A 21,123-nucleotide genomic window follows, 5' to 3' on the forward strand; every position below is an offset into this window, starting at 1 on the left:
ATTCTCTTATGTTTAGAGCTGCTGTAAAACACTTAGGCCACTCTAGTTTCTTAGTCTGCACTGTAGCCCTCCTCTAAATAGAACAGGGCAGCATGGGCTTTCGCATGAGAACCTGCTGAAAGCCCTCCATTGAGAGGTAGATCAGTGGAAGGCGAGACAATGACCCCTCAGTGTCCAGCAATAGGCACTCAGAGGTACAACCTTTCATCTGCAGATATTCTACTGTTTGATTAAGTGAGGAAGAAAATTCTACTTGAGCAAGGAGCTTAAGCTACAAATGCACACAGGAAGTACACACTTCAGCGACGTGGGAAAAGAAAGACTATAGCCTTTAACAAATGAGCCTGTGAGAGCGGAGCATGGCGGCTGGCTCCATGCTGAAAGCATCCGGCCCTGCTTTTGTAATCTAACAACAACATCTCTGAAGAGGCAGCCATATGAAGAGCTCACAGCGTCACACACAGAGTCCTAGAAGAGCCTTGCTCTGGAGTGGAAGGACTGGGCCATTCACCTCATCCTGCCCTAAACTACTCAACTACCAAAAGACCACTCAAGAGAACTCAAGAGCAGAGTTTCGTCATATTTCTGAAGTGGTACTGCATAAAACCTCCACCTTATTGAGTTGGCTGTGCAGTTTCAGTGCTAACAACGTAGAAAGATACAACCCTAAATGAGGTGGTAGATGACAGTGACCACAGTCAGTTACAGTACACCATGACTTTGAAAACAGTACCAAGTTGATCCCTTAAATATTAATGCAAGCTCAGTCATTTTCTGAGTTACAGCCATCGCCAGAGGTCCCGAGCAGCCTCTCTAACAGCACCCAGAATGTATTCCTCTCATGGCTGCGGTTCTCCTGAGGCAGTTGTCAACTCCTATCTGGATGCATTTAGAGCCATTTACTGATGGACGTCCATTTACAGTCAAGGAGAGCCTGTGAGTAAGTCTGTATATCCTGCAGATGCAGACTAGAGCGAGGGAGAGCCCTCACTAGCAGCGCACAGGGCAATGAAGACTTTAAAGATACAATTTCTGGTTTTCACACGAGGAAAGTAGAGTCAGGCCAGCACTAGCCAGGTACTGGTGCACTCTCAGTTGCTGCTTTACGCTCCCACAAATATTAAACTGCATCTTTGAATCTAAAACCGCCTTACATAAAGAAATCGTTTGACCTTTTGGGAAATGTGCTTATTTGCTTTCTTGTCGAGAGTTAGATGAGAAGATCAAGACTTGTGTCATATCTGTGTAGTGAATATGATGCTGCAGATAACAGCCAGCTAGCGTACCTTAGCACACAGACTGAAAACAATGGGAAAAAGCTAGCATGGCTCTATCCAAAGGTAACAAAGTCCACCTACTATCACGTCTAATGTACACCACTAAACACATTATTGTTGTTTGTTTTACTTGGACAAAAACCAAAGTGTAAAAACAACACATTGTGGTTTTACAGCAACAGTTATTTGTCAGAGAAAGCAGGAGGTTCCTGCACCATGCCAAAAATATCAGTAATAATAGTTCATACTAACGAGATACAACGTGTTAATTTGTGAGTTGCTGGTGTTTTTACTGCGATTGGACTGAGCTCGACTAGCTGCTTCCTTTTGGCACAGACACGAGAGCAGTATTGATCTTCTCATCTACCTCTTGACAAAAACGCAAAAGCATGATTTCCAAAATGTCAAACTTTCTTTAAAACGTGCAACAGCAGTTAGGCACCAGCACTATAGAAATTCAGTCAAGATGATTTTATATAAAAACAGTTTATTGATTTATCAACAACTGTCAACTGTACAATCCTTTTGGGATGATGACACGTGTATGCTACACAGTCTAACGTGTGTTTCTGCAGAGAACAGTCTTGTCTATGAGAAGACTGTGGTGGAATATTATGAATTACTGAAGAAAGCAAACAGAGCATACCCAAAATGTCAAATGTGGTAATGGCTTTGCCCGCCACCACCTAAGTAACCATGTAAGTCTTGCATATCAGTCACAGAGTCAAACAAGAGAGGCAATAATTAACTCTTACAGACTGATGACTAAACTTTGCTGAGTGGGCAAAAAATGAAGATTCATACAATAGTCAAGTCACCAGACTGAACTCAAGTCACAGCTGCTTCTCCATAAAACCCATCAGTCCTCCAATTGATAATTATCCATTTTAATGTTACTGAAAGCAGCCAGTGTTCAGGAATAGGTCTTCATTTCAGAGCTGACTTTCTGCTGATCAGGGCCAAAGGGTAGACGTAACTGGAAACCATGATTTTCTCCATCATCCAGTTTGAAAAAAGGGCATTTCCAGAATTCTCCACTGCTAAAATCCATTGGACAAACGTCTGTGTTCTGTGTTACAGCAAATAGCGAAGAAGAAAAAAAAAATCGTTGTCAAGGAGAAAAAAAAATCCAAATTAGATTTCCGAAAAGGTCATTCTGGACAACGAACATGAAAAAAAAAGCAGAGGAGGGAAAAACTGAAATAGAATATCCTCTTACAAAGTCCTAATCTAATTTCCATCCCCAGAGGGGACAGAAAATCACGGAGAGAACAAGAAAGAACCATCACAAGCGTAACTGGACACCAAAATATAAATCTATAAAAGGCCTTTTATTACTCCATTATGTACACTTTTCACAGGACCTCCAAGGAGAAGCTCCAAAGTGAAGCGCCGCTTCTAGTTGTGTCATGGAACTTTATCTCCACATTAAAAAGGACGAATAAAAAAAGAAATATCCAACAAACAGAAAAACAGCAAGACATTATTTTCTTCTTAGTGCCTTGAGGAACTGCACTCACTGTACAAGTGTTAGCTGTATGAGTGAGGAGGGGCAGAGCCGAAAGACACGGCATCCAGGGCCACAACAGCACCAACGTCCATTTCAGTCTGGCACTGCCAAACTTCCTGCCCATCCACCCCGGGGCTGCAGGCAACATCCATGCTGTCTGTGTGAGGGAAGGTAGATGGAGGAAGAGTCTGTTGTTCATGAGCATGAACGTGCTCCGATCCAAAGCAGTCCGCTCTAGTAGATCACTTCATATACAGTGGCCTTCTTGTCACCAGAGCCTGTCACAATGTACTTGTCGTCTGTCGAGATGTCACAGCTCAGGACAGATGAGGATTCCTTGGACTGTTTCGAGAAAAGAAGATAAAAAAACAAAAACATTTTAGTCTAGGAGGGAGTTAACATGCTCAACTACATTTGAGGTTAAGTGGAGAAGATTAGCTGACTACAGGGCAAGATTAGATTGCAGTGACATCAAGTTCTGGCCTGATGCCCCTCAAAAAGACTTCTTTGTCAGGTCAATAATTCAGGTTCAGTTTTCACTGATAGGAGAGTCCTGTCAGGCAGCGGTCGCTATGCCCTTCCTCCCAGAGACAACTGTGCATACTTTTGGACTGGCTGCAGACACAGTGTATTGATCTGCATACCTGGAATATGCTGGCGCCATAAGGAGTCCTCCAAGCATTCAACAGATTGTCCTTCCCAGTGCTTACGAACCATTTACCTGCAAAGAAAACAACAGTGCAATCAGGCCTCCTTGAGCTAAGAAGCGGAGGGAAAACTACCTACAAATGAAGAGTTGCCAGGTCTGTAACCTTCAGAACACAATAGACATTCAGACTGTAAAAAGGGCACTGCGGTTTTAGCACTAAATAAAATAGGTGAGACTAAGACCACTCTGCGGTTAAGTACAGTACAGTCAGCATTATCTCCCCCTCAATTTATGTGCGTGTGTTCATACCACAGTAGGCGAACTTGAGAGAGAGGACGCAGCTCTCGTGCAGGTGGAGCTGATATTTGTCAGGCTTTGAGTGGTGGAGCACCTCCACATTGCTGCTCTCCATGCCCACAGCAAGCCACTCTCCAGTTGGACAGTAGCCCAAGGAGAAGATCTGGAAACGGGACAGAACAGTAATTACTGACAGTTCTGGGGCTAAAAAGGAAACCACCCTCTACAGTAGGTCTGTGGGTGTTATTTATCTCTTCTGTGTTGTACCTGTGAAGTGAAGTCATGCTGCTGCAGCTGTCGACCCTCCCTCAGATCCCAGGAGCGAACAGTGTTGTCAAGACCGCCTGTCCACAGCTTAGTGCCGTCATGGGATATGTCAATACAGCTAGCACCATCCGTATGACCCTGGAACTGCCTACAATCAAAGTCAGATGGCGCACAAACAATTATTGACATCCCCTTTTAAAATTACTCACACACACACAGCAGCAAATTCTGTTGTGGGGCCAAAGCCCACACAGAGTGAAAAAGTGTTTTCTTCCAACCTAACAAGAGTCTGGTTGTGCAGGTCCCACACGGCGATGTTTCCATCGCTGCAGCAGGAGAAGCAGACTTTGGCGTCGGGGCTGATGGCCAAGGCGTAACACGCCGGGGCTGAGGAGGTGAGCTCAGCCTTGATGCGTGGTGTCTGAGAGGCCAGATCCCAGATGGTCAATGTGCTGGCCTCGCCTCCGACAATCAATGTGCGGCCATCAGGCAGTAGCTTACAGGAGCGGATGTAGTTATCCCTGTTCTGTTGCACAGAGGACAAAGGGAATCAATTCATGTTCAGGGCAGTGGAGCTAGAGATATATCTGGGGAAAGAAGATGACATAATAAACCAACCTAAGGGTATTCTACAAACCTGCTCAAGTTTTTATTTCATTGCATTTATTCGGTTAGTTTAACATTTCAAGTGTAATTTTTTAGGAATGGTTGTTTGATGTTTATCGTTTTCTTCCTTGGTCGGTGCCAAAAACTTTCTTCTATTTAACATAAACACTGAGTAAAAGCATCAGCTGCATTTGTGTACCAGTACATTTCCTATCAAACTGTCACTGGGATGTGAGTCTGTTTTGGTCCTTATGTATAACAAAGGCTTATCCCATCGTTAATGGTATGACGTTGTACATAAACAGTTTCTAACCTTTAAAACAGCTGCACAAAAGTGTAAGTGTAAAAAAGAGTCAAATGTGAATCAGCAGCCTCCTCACCAGACAGTCCAGTTGGGACACAGGACTTTTGCTGCCGGGTTGGCTTATGTCCCAGATTTTAACGCAGCCTTTGCCACCAGTGTAGACATGACGTGTGGGGTTGCTAATTGTAACAGCGCAGACCACCTCGCCGTGGCTCAGTGTGTTGATCTGACGTGCGTGGCGGGGAATACCGGGGCCAATCAGGGCATCGGGTGGGAAGGGCACAGGCTGCATCTGACCATCTGCGCTGACATGGAAGGAGTAGGCGCTGTAGGAAGAGATGGAGGCGTGTTAGTGTCTTACATCTATGCTGTTTTTAAAAATGCATGAGCATAGCACCTTTGGTGAGACACTTACGGTTTGCCTCCAGAAATGGATGTGAGGCTTGCTGGAAGGCCTGGGGCTCTCATGTGGGTGTGAGGATCAAACCCCTGAAAGGTGACAAGAAAGATTTGAATAATGGATCTGTAACTGACCAGTCATCACAGCAAAATCCACACTGCACTCTATGTGGTAGGTGATCCCCAAATATAGCTAAATAAAAAGGGCAGGAAAGGGTGTTACCATAGGGGAGCGTCCGTAGGCTGCAGCTGCTGCAGCGCTCATCTGAGGGGAGATGTGCAGACCAGCATACACACCAGGACTAGTCAGGCCTCCATTCATTTCATGATGACCCATCATTGCAAAGGGGGTAGGGTAAGAGCCTGCGATGGACAGAGGGGTACGCAAAGCTGGGGCTGCTACAGACAAAGACAGGAGAAGGATATCGGTATGTTAGCATAACAGTACATTGGGAAAGGATGGAAAAAGATTATCTCAGTTGCCATAGACGAAAGAGAATGGTACCAACCAAGAGCCTCCATGCCTGGTGGTTTGCCCAGGATGGGTCTGAGCCCGGGAGTGGAGCTGGTGCCAGGGGTGGGGGCATCGTTGCGGGGGGTGGGGGTGTTGGACTTGAGGCCAGGCGTGGAGGATTTGTCATTCTGCAAAGGGAACGAGAGAGCAAGCACATTCACAATCCCGGAAACCAGGCCCTGTGCAGACTGACAATTTGAGAGCAAACTGAACTTAATCCAATCTAATTCTGACAACCCTCATAGTCCTGCAGAGCCATAAACTGCTATTTATTCTAAAACCTATTATGGCCACAATGGAGATGGGGCCGTTTTTATCCCCTTACTGCTTTGGCTTTAATCTTTTAGTGAAGCAGAGGGGGGGAAAAAAAATCCTGGAATAGTTAAATACATTGAGCTATTAACAGAGAAGACCTAACTGATCCTGATGCGGGACAATATTATCCCTGACGTTTAGTCATGCACTTAAAGCACCGACAGCCATTCCTAATCCACTGCAGAAAACGTCCTAGATTTATTTGCACATATCCCTTTGCTCTCTCTCTGCAATTCTCATTTAAACCCCTTTCTGTCCTAGTTTGTTGGTAACTCTCTTGGTGTCTTACATGACTGAGCTCCTTGGCCTTGGAGGATGGGGTGCTTCCAGAGGACGCCACTGATGCAGGGCTGTTGGGTGTGTCCTTCTTTGGAGGGCGGGGCTTATCAATGCCATTTTCAGGTGGCGAGTGGGCTGGGCTTGCGCGTGGAGTGGCAGGGTCCTGGAGAAACGCAACAATAGAGTTTCACATTGATGCAACAGCTTCATCTCACCACACGTCAATATTATTATCAATATCACGATCTCATGCTGCTTCGCTCACCTCATTAGACACATCTACCACAAGGTCATCACTTTTCTCTCCATCACTGTCCTGTAAAAATACAAATAGTGGCAAGTTAGTCACCTCAGCAAATCTTTTTTTTTTTTTTTTTTTTCCTTAAACGAAAGCTTTGAAAAACCAAAGGAGGGCTGCTGGAATACTTGAGCGTATTTCCAAAAATGTCGAACAATCCCTTTAAAGACTCACATATCTGCTCATGCTGTCCTTCTCTTCCACTTTGCGTTTCTTTGAGTCCAAACTGTAGTCAGAGGAGCTGCGATGCTTCTCACTGGCTGTGCGTAAGCTTTCTGATGGGGATATAGAGTTATTCTGCAAAGAGAAAACCCAAACACTTTATTAAGGGTTCCTCTTTCAATGTAAAAGAGAGCAGTGAGTCATTCATCCATTACAAATTCACAGAGAACACACTGTGCCAATCCAAACACTAAAAATGCCTCATTCACAAAACTATGGATGCGACAGACTCTTAAAATGCAGCTGTAGGCCAGCTCCAAACAGTACCCTGACACCAGCCAAGCCCAATCTCACACACAAGCCTGTCCCTGGCCACACAACAGAATGGGCCGTTATCTGAACTGAAAGGAGGAAGGCTTGTTTTCTGAGCTGGGCTCCCTCCTCCTCATAACTGGACAACAAACAGCCTCACAGGGACATGAGCAGTGTGTTGTGGCTGAACAGAGGGCCTTTTCTCTGGAGTCAGTCAGGCTAAGTACGAGAGAGAGAGAGAGAGAGAGAGAGAGGTGAGGAGAGACAGGGAGAAAGAAAGAGAGAGGGAGAGAAAGTGTATGTTGTGGGCATTGGGCATTGATTGCCGCAGCGCGCTTAGGCACCATGTCAGCTCAGGCTTTGAGCTCTGATAAAGCAAGAGAATCTATATCCTGCCAGTGGGCACGGCAGCGTGGGACTGACTGGTGCTTCTTCATGGAGCCCGCCTGCCCACACAAGCTGGGATAGCTCACTCCAGACGCCAGCAGAAAGGGAGGAACTAGGCAGGTGTCCAGCAGCTTTCACAGGAGTTTGCCATTTGCCTATAACCTGCCAAGTTCTCCTGATTCTCTCTGTCCCTTCCTCTGAGGACCAAAGCAACAACATGGACTAAGTCAGCAGCAGCCCAGAGAGGTGGACAATGGCCGATGGACTAGCAGTCCGGGCAAAGAGCCACTGTCTGCATAATGGCTGACTTTTAAAGAGATGCTTAGCGTGACTCATTAACCAAAGTCACCACTCTGCTATCAGATGACCTGGGACAAGAGCACAGAAACAAAACAGGCCTGCTAATCGCCCCAGGAGTTCCATTTCTTCAGACATGACTGCACCCATTCAGCTGGCCCGGCCTACAGAAACACAATCTCACAGTCCCATCACAAGCCATCAGAGATCGCAGCCATTCAAATAAAATGCTTTAGCAGTTCCAGCCAGACGGGGTGGAGAGAAAGAAAACAAAACAATCCTCCATTTTTGTTCATAAATATTCATCACATGCCAAGGAGGAGAAAGAGTGAGATGGTAAACAAGGGAGACAGTAGAAGGGATCAAACAAATCCTTTAAGAAGGGGAAGTCCAAGTCTTTCTTTAAATGTGATGAAATTACAAGGCCTCTAATCTCTCCAGCATGATACCAGTCATTTCCCTTCTGGATTAAACACACAGGACTTATATTTCAAACTCTCTCTCTAATTAATAATTTTACTGAAAGCAGATTAAAACAGGCCATGAAAATAACACACTGGCATGCAGTTAGCAAGAACTTTGACTTGACATTTGCAGTGGAGACAAAAATGTGATGAATTAGAAAATGAATTATAAAACCACGAAGCCCTGCAAAAAAGAAAATAAATAAATAAAAATAGTTGCAATTTTGGACACTCACCGTGTTCTCTGTATTGCAGACATAACAATAGTGGCCAAGGTGATGATGAAACCAAGTGGAGCAAGAAGAGAAAAACAAGTCAGTTAGCATATCATAACAGATGCTTCTGGCTGAACGTGTGAGAATCAACTGCAGGGCACAAGGCCCCTCTTATCACCGTGTGTTGGAGCTGTTGAATAGCTTATACAGTCATGGGCTGGGAATGTACCAGCTCATTACCCAGACAGAATGTGAACAGACAGGATGTGCTCCTCACCTAAGGGCCCCAGGATTCTGCTCTAGAGAGTGAGAAGCACTCCGCACTAAATTGGTTTTTCCCTGTTTAACATCCATGTGATGTTAAAATTAATACACTTTTCAATTCTTCTAAACAAACTGGTTAAGCAGCTAACGCCTAATCGGACAGCCATATGTCTGAGTTGAACTCCTCACCTCTGTGTTCGAGATCATGATGGTTTTTCTCATCCTTCACTGGGAGGTGGGCTTGGCTGCCCAGGGCACCGAGCGCCAGCAGGCCTGATCCAGAGCCCGTCACAGGGGGGATGCCAGGCGGCTGCAGGCCTGAGGGGTGAGGTGGCAGCTGAACCGGAGGCCCGTGAGCTGCATGGGAGAGGTGCTGTGCCTGGAGCTGCTGTTGCTGTAAGCAGACAGGGAGATAGACAGACAGACACCGAGTGGGTCAGAGGGAAAAGGCAAGGCGAAACCACACACACTAAACATGAGGCTGATCAGTTAAACCCTAGATGATATTAGCACATTCACACATCTATTACTGTCAGGATCAGACAGCAATCCCCCTCAGTGCTATTTCCATACCAGGCCAGGGTGGCATAAGCCCTAGATCTGTGCTGAGGAGAGTAGACTAACAATCAACTGCTCAGCGCGTCTAACGCATGAGACGCAGGGCTCGAGACACTCAGTCACACAGCGTTAGTGGTGCATGATGAGCGGAAAACAAAATAAAAAATATTTTTCATTCTACATGTACGGAAAGGAGCAAAGCAAAGTCTGATTCGACCGCAGCTTAACGCAGAGGAAATATTTCACTTCAGGTAAACTAGCACATTTCATACTGCAGCACCACAGCACTCCAATGCCATCAGTGAGTTGAGCAATTCTCTGAAGGAACATGAAGCTGTGTAGGAATCTGTCAGCCTGTGGGCTAAACAACTACCTGCTTTTTAAACACTTCAAAAAACACAACCAGCGTCTATTTACTCCTCTCATATTCACGTTCCTGGATTAACAGAACATGAATCATTTGCACACCCAAACTTTAAGAGACGGAGGGAACACTAAGTGCTGGGAGCTGGCAATCCTTCCCTCTCACTCTGAGCATTCGAGTGTGTGTTTGTGTGTGCGTCCGGAAGGCTGCTCCGGGAGCCAGGACCAGGGGTCCCATGCTGGCACTCAGTCAACCCTCCAATATTCACCATCAATATTTGAAAGGCACAGGGAAATGGATGGGAGTTAAAAGGCACTCAGCATGGGAGTAAGCAGTTTAAAGCAAGGTTAAATAATACTTAGCTGAGACACCAATAAAAACATCAGCAATTTATTACCCGTCTACAAGCCAGCTGAATAATTCAGCAGCTGTTACAGCATGCACCTCCTCTCTTTTACAAGACAGACTTCAATCAGTGACCATTTATGGCCATTTCAGGCATATTAGGCACTTTGTAATGACTGGGTAGCGGTAGTGGTGCAACACATAAGCACTTCAACTACATTTTTCTAACACGTAGTTAGAAATACTTTAACTCAGTAGGAATTTGCTTTTAAATTCATTTTTTTTAAAACCTAGATATTCAATCACGGGTGTTACAAAGGGCACATACTGCTCAAATATGTCTCCAAAAATCATATCTGCAGGGCGTTTTTAATTGCTTCTTGCTTTCTACATGATCTACCCTAGGGGTGGAGAGGACTAGATTGAAAACTAGTGAGGTTTTTAACTTGCAACCTTGTCCTTTGCTCCACAGGACAGATGTCAATCCAATTACAAAATATACCCAGGGCAGAAAGAGTGAGGGAGAGAGAATGGAGAGCAAGAGCGAAAGTGAGTGTGTTATAATATTGTGTCCATGAGGGAAATTAAGGAGCCAGTTCATTGGCAGGGGAGAGCCATCCTTGCTCATTGTGTTTAATGAGGCACTGATGGGTAATATGCATGGTTGATCAGCAAGAGCCCTCATTAGAGGGCCATAAATGAAGACAATAATAAATAAAGAAAGGAGTCTGGCCTATTTCCTCTAATTTAATATTCCATGATAAAGACCGACTCTTTGCCCCTTTTTTCTCAGGCTGAATGTAGCTACAGGAGAAAAAAAAAAAACACACACACACAGGCAAAACTGAGCAAATGTGTTATGGTAGTCTCTAGTGTACTAACTAAACTAACTTGACTGAAATGCATAGCACTTGGGCAGGAGAAGTGCCATGCAACATGCACAAGCCCGTCAAGCCCAGATGTATGCGCAAACCAAGTCCATTAACACCAGCATGGCACACACGATTATTTGTGGATGCCACTGACCATGAGAGCAGGGTAGGCAGCCTGCTGCTGCTGAAAAGGAGGACAGAAAATGGTCAGGGCTTCAGCTGCTCTAGATGCGCTCTCTCCATTATTGTAAACTGAAATTGATTGGGTCACAGACAAAAGTCTTTTTTTACTCATTGTCCAATGCCCCTTTAAAACAAAGCCATAGAGTGGGTTTATCCAGGTGGCCACTTGCTGGGAGAAAGGTGGGCTTATCTGAATATTTTTGTGTGTTTTCTAGTCAAACAGGAAGCACCACCAGTCAGGTTCATCTCAACGCAAGCAGCTGCCCTAGTTGCATCCTATTAATGGCCCTCAGCCCCATCAATAAGGCATGCAGCTGGCTCCTGGATGCTGCCTGTCTGCCTGGCACGCTCTTTCACCCCACCTTGCTTTACAATATGCATGAGGATTTTGGCATGCCTACAGAGCTTCTCCTCAATGAATAACTAATGGAAGGGTATTCGTAAAACATACAGTAGCTACATTTCCACCTCCTCTGACATGAGCAACCAGCGTGACTTGGGTGGCTGGACTGTTTCATAAAATAGGCCGAGCGCCAAATAGGACCATATACTAAAATCATGAATGGGCTCATCCAATACTTTATATAATGTAGATTTTTAATGCTATTAATTTGAAATTATGGACGAGGACCAACAGACTGCCACAGTGAAAGGATCGCAGCTACCAATTCAAAAGTACAGCAATATTCCCATATTATATTGTTCCAAATGTGAAAACACACACAAGGAGGAGCCACAAATCAAATTTGCTTTTCTTAGGGAACAACTGCCGCTTGCAGCTGCTCTGCTTTGGTGAAAGTGTAATAAAGCATCTGCTTCAGTCCAGCAGATAAAAAACAAACAGCTCTCCATCACCTCAAGACACCTACTCAGACAAATTCTAGGGAGCAATTATCCTGAAACAAAAGGTCACCAAGGGGGCATTAATTGAATTCCAATATGTGCCTCTAGTCATCAAGTCAGCGTTTTGGGCCGGCCTCTTATGCATGCTAAAGACTCTGCAAGATTCAACTGTAGTAACGAGATCACTGATAGCTTTAACTTTGTATTGAGAGTCAAACCAATCACTTCTCTTTTAAAAGGGCAGGGTGAGAACAGCTGATCAATGAGGAGCAGATGGTGTTTGGAAGCAGTGATGAACGCCATGCATTACTGCTCAGTGCTGTGGTGTGCGAATAGAACTGTGCAGCGGAGCTGTGACTGCTGACTGCTGTCTGTACTGTCTCAGCGAGCTTGCAGCGCTGGCTGTGTTCTGCTCACCCTCAGCCTCCTAATTCCCACAGCTATCCAGGTCAGCAGTGAGGGATGAGGCTCCTCGTTAAAACCTTAGCCAATTAAAGCAATACAGGCCGCGAAGGGGATCTCAAGAGCTCTCAGGCTCGCATTTATAAACACACAACAAGGCAGTGAAGATGCCACCGAGACCAATGCTGGAGCAACGGAGCAGCTCTTGAGGGCTACACTTGTTGTGTAAATATATTGGTGAAGAATATAGTTCTAAACTGGAAAAAATATATTAACACATTTAATTCAAGAAGAGGCAAATCTGCACTATAAATTTAGCAGGTGATGTATTAGATTAAATTACAGTTCAGACTACTTGGTGAATGAACAAGACGTGGCTGCGGAAAAGTATCTTGATCATCTTATGTGCAGGTTTGCCCCTAGCCAAGGTCAAATAAAGGAATAAAAGGGGGTATACACACGGTGAGAGGCAGATTGGGAAGTCCACGTACCCCGATGATAGCATTCAGCTCGGTCATAGTCACCTGCTTAGCCCGCTCCACTGCCTGAGCAACCTGCTGTTGGTGCTGTGGGAAGACATTTACAAAAAAAAAAAAAGGTTATTGGGACAAGCTTACATCTATCACACACCCACACTCACTCATCCCACCACACTTATATGGGAATTTCACACTTCATTTTCATAGTGCTGCTGCAATTTAAAATTGAGGGCAAATGCTACACACAATTACTCCAAATTGCTTAACCTGAAAATGATTTGAAGTAGTATCTTTAGAATACAGGCAACAATAAGTAACTTTATTTTAGGACTCAACTGTGACACTGGTTCGGAGCCACATTCAAAACTCACCTCTTGTGACAGGAAAGGCATAATTTGAGCTAAAATTGCGTTGAGCCGCTTGGCAATCTCCGTCTGCAAAACAAAAGAGGAGCAAAATGAGACGGTAAAGTATGAAACAGACAGTGACTTCATATAACCCCGCCTTTAATGTTTACACCGATTAAGTCAATTGCTGCGGCAATCAGAACTGCTTGACTCAACATCCTCTAAACAGCGTGATATTGACATTTGAAATATTTAAAACATTAGGAGAGCCCAGGGGGATGGAGCACAGCTGTGCTGAGAGTGCACTCCATGCTAAACGGATATGAGCAGGCAGAGTGCTGCTGTGTTGAGAGGATCCTCTCTCACTCTGCCTTCCTTCCCCTCATCTGCAACTGCGCTGTCCTGCAGTTAACCTCCGAGTTAAACCATACAACCACACCCCAGGAAGTGAGGCCCACTAACCAGACTGCACTGTTTACTTACATGTGACAGTGTGGGCAATTTACATTAGGGGTTATAACTGCAAGTTGAGCAAAGACTACAAACCATAATGACCTCAAGGGCAACACACCTCAAATCTATGATCAATACCATTAGAAAACAACTACCAGCCTGTAAGTGTTAAGAGTGCAGTGCTAGACCTCTGCCTTTCCAAGACTGAAGGCCAGGCCATTTCTCATTGCAATCAGATGCCCAGCCCACCACCCTCCCAACCTCCCATCCATCCACAGAGCCCTGCCTCCATTCTTCTGCTTGTCTACCAACTGCCATGGCAACGGCTGCAACCCTATCTTGCTGGGATCATTATGCAAATGGCACCTCTGCTTGACCGTAACAGGCTTTAAAATCATATTACGTGCTTGGAGGCAGGTCATTAAATTGAATTTTCAGCCTGTCGATCACATGAACGTAGCAAATGAATGGTGGATAAAAAGAGCAATGGGAGGAGGTGTGCAGAGGGCGGTGTGATCCACCCCCCGTAAAAACACTGCACAGCCAGCTTGCTCTGCCTCCTTCTTCTTCCAGGGATGGGAGATGAGACTCTCAGGTTCAAGCTCAGCACTGGGAGCAGAAAAATAACAGTGCCAAAGCTACATCATCTATGGAATTTATGAGCTGCAGTTCAACCCAGGGCCACTGCGGAACACAAACACATCACAGGGATTTTCTCCGATTTTTCATTTGGAGCAGCACACACAATGTACTTTGCAGACTGCCAGCTTATTTATTACACATGGCAGAAATGCCAGGCAGTTTTGGCAGCCAGACATATTACCTCTGAACAGAGCCAGAGAGATTGGAGAGTAATGTCCAACAGAACGAGACCTGCTGACCCGAGCTGCAACATGGATAGCCACTTAGCTGGGCAAGCCAGCAGGACAAACAACAGGCTAAAGATGAAATATCAGATGAAACAAAGTAAACCCTGGGATCAGAGGCAATAATGTGAGACAAATATGTAGCATGTGTTACAGAAAGTACAACAGTCCATAAGATAATACTGATTATAACTTGATTACTGTTTGCAGAAAACTCCAGTCTTCTCTGACACACAATAAATGAGATCTACAACCAGTGAAGCAATGAAAGGGTTAGATAAAGGTTTTATGGGCATTAGTATTAATGCAATGTAGTAAGTGCTCTAGCAAGAGCTCAAGAAGGCCCACAGAAATAGTCGAAAAGCTACAGAGCCAGTATAATCCATGTTTGTTGAGATAAGCCATGTCAATAGCAGTCGAACATTTGACAGGATTTGTGGAAGCGCACAGTCCATTCCTATGTAGCTTAGTGTCATGGTGACAGCTGGCTAGGAAAGGTCAGGAGGTGCCTGATCCACTGTGCCCTAAACAACTGGCACACTCTACAGTCTCACAACACAACATGTAAATACATGGAAAAGGCATCAACTCAGCTCGCCACTGCTGTCAAAATAGATACAGTGCAGTGCTGGGAGTACTTTTTTTTGTTCTGCTGGCAGATAAAAATGGGGCTGTTGCCACTTTAAGTAGATGACAGCTTGGCCCTTGAGAGGCCAGCTTTGCGCTGCTGCTACACAATTACAGGTACTCGGACCTGTGTAGCACCACTTTAAGAGCACTCTCAGGCTGGCTTGTCAATGGTGTGCAGAAAGGTATTCGCCTGTTGCTATCAGCAGTGGTAAAATGGAGTCGAGACACTGATGAGTATTAAATACGGAGGGAAACAACGGGTGGCTCTGGTCACATGATCCATCTATAAACAATACTTGACTAGCCAGATTTAAAGGGCCTCCCAATTGTCCAAGATGACAGCAACTCATGTTTCCACTAAACTGAGATGTTGCAAACAGCCTTCGAGCCGTTGTTAATGTGAAGAAAATCCAGAATAAATTTCTATTTGGCATTTAACGTTATCAGTATTGATCTCAGTCATGCCGAAGGCCTGCCTAAATGGATGCATGAGTCATTAGCATGATTAACCTTGTCAGCTGCAGCAGTCGGTCAGCTGATTTCGTGTCCAAAAGATGACTTCAATCTTAAAACAATAAACTTTCTAACAAAAACAGCATAAAACCAGAACCTTCTTCATTGTGCCACATCTTCAAATGTAATAGCTTCATGTTTATATAAGTGGATCTGACACCCAACAGTTCACACCCTGTAATTATTAAAGTCCAGTCCAGTCCAGTCCCACATGACAGACTGGGGATATGGGAGCGTTGATGGTTTGGAGAGCCACAAGTTTCTCCAACTACTTTTCACTGCACGCCTCTTTTGTATGAGCACTGCTGACAGTCCGCTGGCTGACCATGTTTGCTTTGACCCTGACTATGGCAGATAGTTTGCTACTTAGCAAATGCTTCCCACAGCCATGGGTCTCATGTCTGCGTTACGACTACAGATAACAGCCAGATTCTGATTGAGCCTCACCGACACCCAGGCCCATAAACCCCGTTCAGCTCTTGGAAACAAGCACCAGATGATGGTAATTACTAGCTGACATCACGCAGTAGAAATTAGCTGTTTGCATCTACAGACTGTCACGTCTGATAGAGAGGGATCAGATAACACCGCCACATCAGTCCATTTGAGCTGTGTCAGTGTGTGAATTCTGAAATGTGAATTATGTCCCTGCACAGTAATGAAAAAGGCACATTTAGAGGAATGGATTTCCCCACTATGGAATAAATCTCCTGGCAGGAAAATAATATGCCTATGTGCATCCAATAATCCATCCCAACCCTGCCTGTTAACCACTCCCCGTCCTCTCCTCCTCCCCCGCCTGAGCCGTAAGCTGGGGGAGTCTGCATGGACGGGCCCACACTGTTTGCTCACAAACACTCCGTTCAGCAGGTTAGGGCCCCACTGATGAATTATTCAAGCGCTTCCATCAGCTCTGTTGAGGTTCCTGATAAAAGTCAGGCGCTAAAATGGATCAGTCGATTAACCTGTTTACACAGAGCTGGGCTGTTGCCCCTCCCCCAGCTCTATTCTCCAACTTGTCTCCGGCTCCCACCCCCTCCTCTTCCCTCTGGTTGGCGATAAGTGCCTGACAGAAGCTATCAGAGCGACCCGAGCCCTGACAGACATGTGGCAGTGTGACACACAGCCCAGACACTGATAGATCACCCTACCACACCAATCCGCCATGCCTCCAATGCTGTCATTAACCAAGCAAGGCTGTGGCAAGAGTGGGGACAGCCTTGCTGTTTTAAGAGCATGAGAATCTCAGGATTACACATTCATACCATCTTTATCTCTTCAGGCATCAGTGTGATTGATCAGTGGAGCAATACGTGATAGGATCTTTTGATGAAGATAAGGGCACAATAAATGACAAAAGGACTTTTGCCCCCGTCTTGTAATTACAGTTCCTCTTAAAAAGAAATACTGACCTTTCAGCAATCCTCTCCTTTTAATCATTATAAGTCAAAGGCCGAGCCTGCCAAAGTCTACCTTTAATCTTATCAAAAGGCTGAGACAAATCCTGTCTTTACACCACTTGTAAATTTCAAAAAAGTGTCACAGCAATTATGCAAGTTGTGATACAAGTTTGCTGCCTTGTTTGTTTGCAATAGATCCATCTGTTTACAGCCTATTACCGTTACTCAGTTCAGTTCACAGCCTATAAGCGGTTCCTCCTGGGTCTGACATCCCCTGACATTGTGGAAAACCACTGAGCTGAAAAATATGAGGAACATGACGGTACCTACCTGTTTGTGCATCTCTATGTTCAGCCCGTAGGACATCTCATAATACTGGAATGAAAGCAAAGATTTAGATTCTGATTAATGACACTGATAAAGTTGCATTTACAATCAAGCTGTGCTAAATGTTAAAAAAGTAATTCTTATATAAGTAGCTTTTGTTTTGTTTTTTTGAGTCATAATCATGATTTCAGAATAATATAGACACAGTATATAGCTACTGTACTAATTACACCATCACATGGTTTTGAACAGTATGACTGAAACCAAACACAATCCAGCTTCTGTGGGTAAATGTGATGAACTACAATCCAAAAAAAAAAAAAAAAAAGTTCTTTGAGCAGCTGACAGCAAATATCCGATAAATCAATATTTTGTTGTTTATAGTGTGGGCACAGAGAAGAGAGGGTTAGATTTATTGATCACCATCTGAAGCTCTCAGATCTCGAGAATGTCTGTTTACTTAGCGTAACGTGATTGCTCAACACTCTTGATATTTCAAGCCAGGTCAGTCTATCTGGTTGAAATGTAATCCGTGGAGCCCACAAGTGGCAGCCAGGGCAGAAATGGCTTTCCAGTCAGCGTCTATTTGATGAGGCCAATGCATTATTCAGTCCATTAGCTTCTTTGAAAATTACTCTCAAACAAGAGAGCCATTCTGTCTGAGATCAGAGCCCCACAGCCGTAGCGTAACCTGACACCCAGTGCTGGCTGTGGTATACTTCTCTACATGTTTACCTAACCTCCTCCCTGTCAGGCTGACATGTTGTTTTCCTGTGAAAAGAATGTTTAACTTAAGCCTGCATGTATTGGTTTAAGTCATCCCCGGTGTGTTTACCTGGGACAACAGAGTACACTTCCACAGAAGAACCTTCAGATTGTGTCACGTCTCAACTAAATTCCCGCATCATAGGTACACCTGTGTTTTTCCAAATGGTTGCTAAATTAAAAGCCAATAATTAAGGTTTACACAAAACTAAGATCGACTTATTGCGAAGTCAACTGCAGCATGTTCCACGTCCTCCATTTTGTTTGCCGTGGTGCGGTTTCCCACACACAGCTCTGGCCCTCCACCATCAGCTCACACCTAATTTATGGCCATGCATATGTCTGAGCGTGGAGTCTCCTAGGAGAATAATCAGATCAGCACACACAGAGGGCAACGCTGCAGTCGACCCTTGGAGATCAGGGGCGCTCTATAATGGAGCCTCAGCGCACTGCCGCCTGCCTGTCAGGAAGAGCTCCTCCGTAACAACCAGCTACATCAAACCCCCCTGGGGGCTTTCACAGGCCTGTACCTGACACTCAACCCGCCCTAACCACCACACAGGTGATCACAATAGCCTGTCTCGCTCCACCCCAACTAGATCTTCAACAAGCCTTGCAATTTGGAACCATAATTGCTCCCTATTGTAACATAATCTTACCATGACATAGTGGCGCTGCATCTCTGTCTTCTCATTGGCCAGTTTGTCATACTCCACCTTAAGACTAAAATAGAAGACAAGGTGTCAATTTCAGGCGTCTCTATCACTTCAATAACACACTCACACTTAACCAGTTGACAGCAGTGTATGGAGGATAAAAAAAAAACTGCTTTCCTTTTTCATTCCTGCAGGAGTCAACAACCAAATATTATCCTTAACCTTTACTATTCAATAGAGAGTAAATGTTGACTCTGCCATACTTTGGTGATATTCTTTGTATTCATTACCTGTGATATTGGGCTTGCAGGAACTGAAATTCATCTTTAATCCTGTCACAAGACTCTGCTACGGTGAATTTGAAGCCAGGCTGACCGGGCTGATGTGGAGGCTGAAAGAAGGTTGTCAAAAAGAAATCACATCAGTCTAGTAACAGTAACAGTGGAAGGATTTATTCATCATTTTCTGCATTATGTCCCATCCTGCCTAATAGTTCTCACATTAGAATACTTTCAAGATCATATCTCCTCTGCAGTAAAGTAACACAAGTAACACATTACCAGACTAAGCAGGTGGGTCTGCTTTACACCCCCAGAAGCTAATAAAAATAACATAAAAAAAGCTTCCACACTGAAAATGAAATCCAGTTTCAAAAATGAATAAAAACCACCACCTGTCCTCATATTCAGCAGAGTCATATGTTAGTGCATGGCTGAGTAAACATCTCCAGGCATGCAAACCATCTGCATCCATTTACCACTAAGTGCACATTCTGATGTAGCATAAATGCATTGTAATATGACCATAAAGAAATTTGATGAGCTGCAATTATAAGGTGGAAAACGCTTTGCGGGGCAGATTCAGTGGGAATCAGCACAGTCAGGAACCATGTCAACATCAGTGTTGTCACATAAATATGTGAGCTATAGTAAGTATAGAGGAAGCGCTTCTTACCGGATGTCGGCCTTGTGGATACATCTTGAAATGTATCCTTTGTTTATCTCTCCAGTGTGCAGGTCCTTTGGCAAAATGGTTCAAATTTGCTCACAGCCACGCCAGCCTCAGCAGACAGGGGTGGGGGGTAGGGGAGGTCGTGAAAACCCTGTGTTGAAAAATGACGCGGTTTAATCTATAGACGAAAAAAAACCCCAACACAATACAGTTCACGTTGTTTGCCAATAAGTAGTCAGAACACCAAAGTAGTCCCAGTTATTGTAGGCAGGTACAGCAATTTAAAAAAGCAGCACTAGTCCCGCGCTTCTGTCTTCTTGATGACCTTATTCGGTCAGTGGTCAGCGATACAGTCAATATACAAAAATATCTCAATTTATAATTTAAACTGATGCAAACACAACACGGGTCAAACAACGAGGCTACTTTTCCTCCGTGGAATTTACATGTTCGCATCAAATCCGCTTGTTGTTGACTCTAATCTTGACCGATGTTCGTCAAATGATCAAAACCCCGCTCTAGGACGTCTACAGGCCGGTCAGAGCCGACAGCAGCTGGCTTCTACCTACTGTTTGACTCCGCGGAAAGCAGTGGAAGCCGTGCGCTGTTGAGCGTACGCCCCAAAAAAAAACTGAAAAAGAAACAGCTCTAAATACATACCCGTGCGTGCGTGCTAACCGTCCGTCCGACTTTTGTTCCTGAAGAAAAAACAGAGCAGGCTGTAATTCATGCGTTTAATCCCTCGTAATGTAAGCGTGGTGGACGCAGATCTCGACAAGCATCCTCTCTCTCTTTCTCTCTCTCTCTCTCCGGAGCGCACCCAGCCAGACTGGGGGAGCAGTTGGGAGAAAATTTGGTGCGGTCGGGCTCGATTAAACTACTTTATTCTCCGCCGCGAACCTCCGAGGAATGTGCGCCTTTTGTGGCTGGTTAATCCCAAAAAGAGAAAAAAATATATGGGCTATATATATATAAATATGCTTCCAAAATCTGTCTTCCGACTCGAGTAGGTTGGAGATTCTTTAAAAGCGTAACATGGTACTCTCCACAATCTCGCATTTCCCCCAGTTGTCCAGCTTACCCCGGTTGCCACACACAGGCAGCAGGGCTGAACTGCCGTGAAAGCGCCTATCTGTCCAATCGGATTACTCGGAAGGAATACGGTCACATCTGCCTATCGGAGAGCGACAGCCCCCACGTGGGGTGCAACGATACATGACATCATCCCGCGGATCCACAAGGCATCATCCGTCCGTCCCACCGTGTACAACAACAACAGCAGGCATTGATGTGCCGACGGTGATATCCAAATTTGACAGAGACAGCACAAATTCCACATCCGCGCTTCATTAG

At 44.9% G+C, this 21,123-nt stretch overlaps 1 protein-coding gene across 4 annotated transcripts; it reads right to left on the bottom strand.

Annotated features, from left to right (window-relative positions):
• Positions 1-1,753: 1,753 nt before the first annotated feature.
• LOC111228389 (protein groucho-2) lies at positions 1,754-20,872 on the bottom strand. Of its 4 annotated transcripts, none has more exons than XM_022754227.1 (21): positions 20,852-20,872; positions 19,774-19,921; positions 19,110-19,210; positions 18,823-18,886; positions 17,402-17,446; positions 13,234-13,296; positions 12,845-12,949; positions 9,006-9,210; positions 8,574-8,581; positions 6,890-7,012; positions 6,683-6,733; positions 6,428-6,580; positions 5,819-5,951; positions 5,533-5,708; positions 5,326-5,399; positions 4,987-5,236; positions 4,279-4,526; positions 4,001-4,148; positions 3,746-3,896; positions 3,432-3,508; positions 1,754-3,129 (listed from the first exon to the last, which is right to left on the bottom strand). In XM_022754227.1, the coding sequence occupies exons 2-21, from the start codon at positions 19,795-19,797 to the stop codon at positions 3,022-3,024; spliced, it is 2,307 nt and encodes a 768-aa protein (XP_022609948.1). In that variant the 5' UTR covers positions 19,798-19,921; positions 20,852-20,872; the 3' UTR covers positions 1,754-3,021. The 4 variants fall into 4 exon arrangements, with proteins under 4 accessions (XP_022609948.1, XP_022609950.1, XP_022609949.1 ...); XM_022754229.1 differs by lacking the exon at positions 20,852-20,872 and adding an exon at positions 20,431-20,806 and having other exon boundaries at positions 12,908-12,949; XM_022754228.1 differs by lacking the exon at positions 20,852-20,872 and adding an exon at positions 20,431-20,806 and having other exon boundaries at positions 12,875-12,949.
• Positions 20,873-21,123: the final 251 nt, after the last annotated feature.

Source organism: Seriola dumerili, unplaced genomic scaffold (assembly GCF_002260705.1).
Source record: "Seriola dumerili isolate Sdu_G_001 unplaced genomic scaffold, Sdu_1.0 BDQW01000219.1, whole genome shotgun sequence".
Taxonomy (NCBI): domain Eukaryota; kingdom Metazoa; phylum Chordata; class Actinopteri; order Carangiformes; family Carangidae; genus Seriola; species Seriola dumerili.

Bases quoted from the DNA above. Each gene is read 5' to 3' on its own strand.
- LOC111228389 (XM_022754227.1), bottom strand. From the start codon at position 19,797: ATGTATCCACAAGGCCGACATCCG. The intron at 12,950-13,233 runs GTGAGTTTTGAA...GTCTTCCCACAG, and splicing joins TGCCTTTCCTGTCACAAGAG to CACCAACAGCAGGTTGCTCA. The intron at 5,400-5,532 runs GTAACACCCTTT...GTCACCTTTCAG, and splicing joins CCTACGGACGCTCCCCTATG to GGGTTTGATCCTCACACCCA.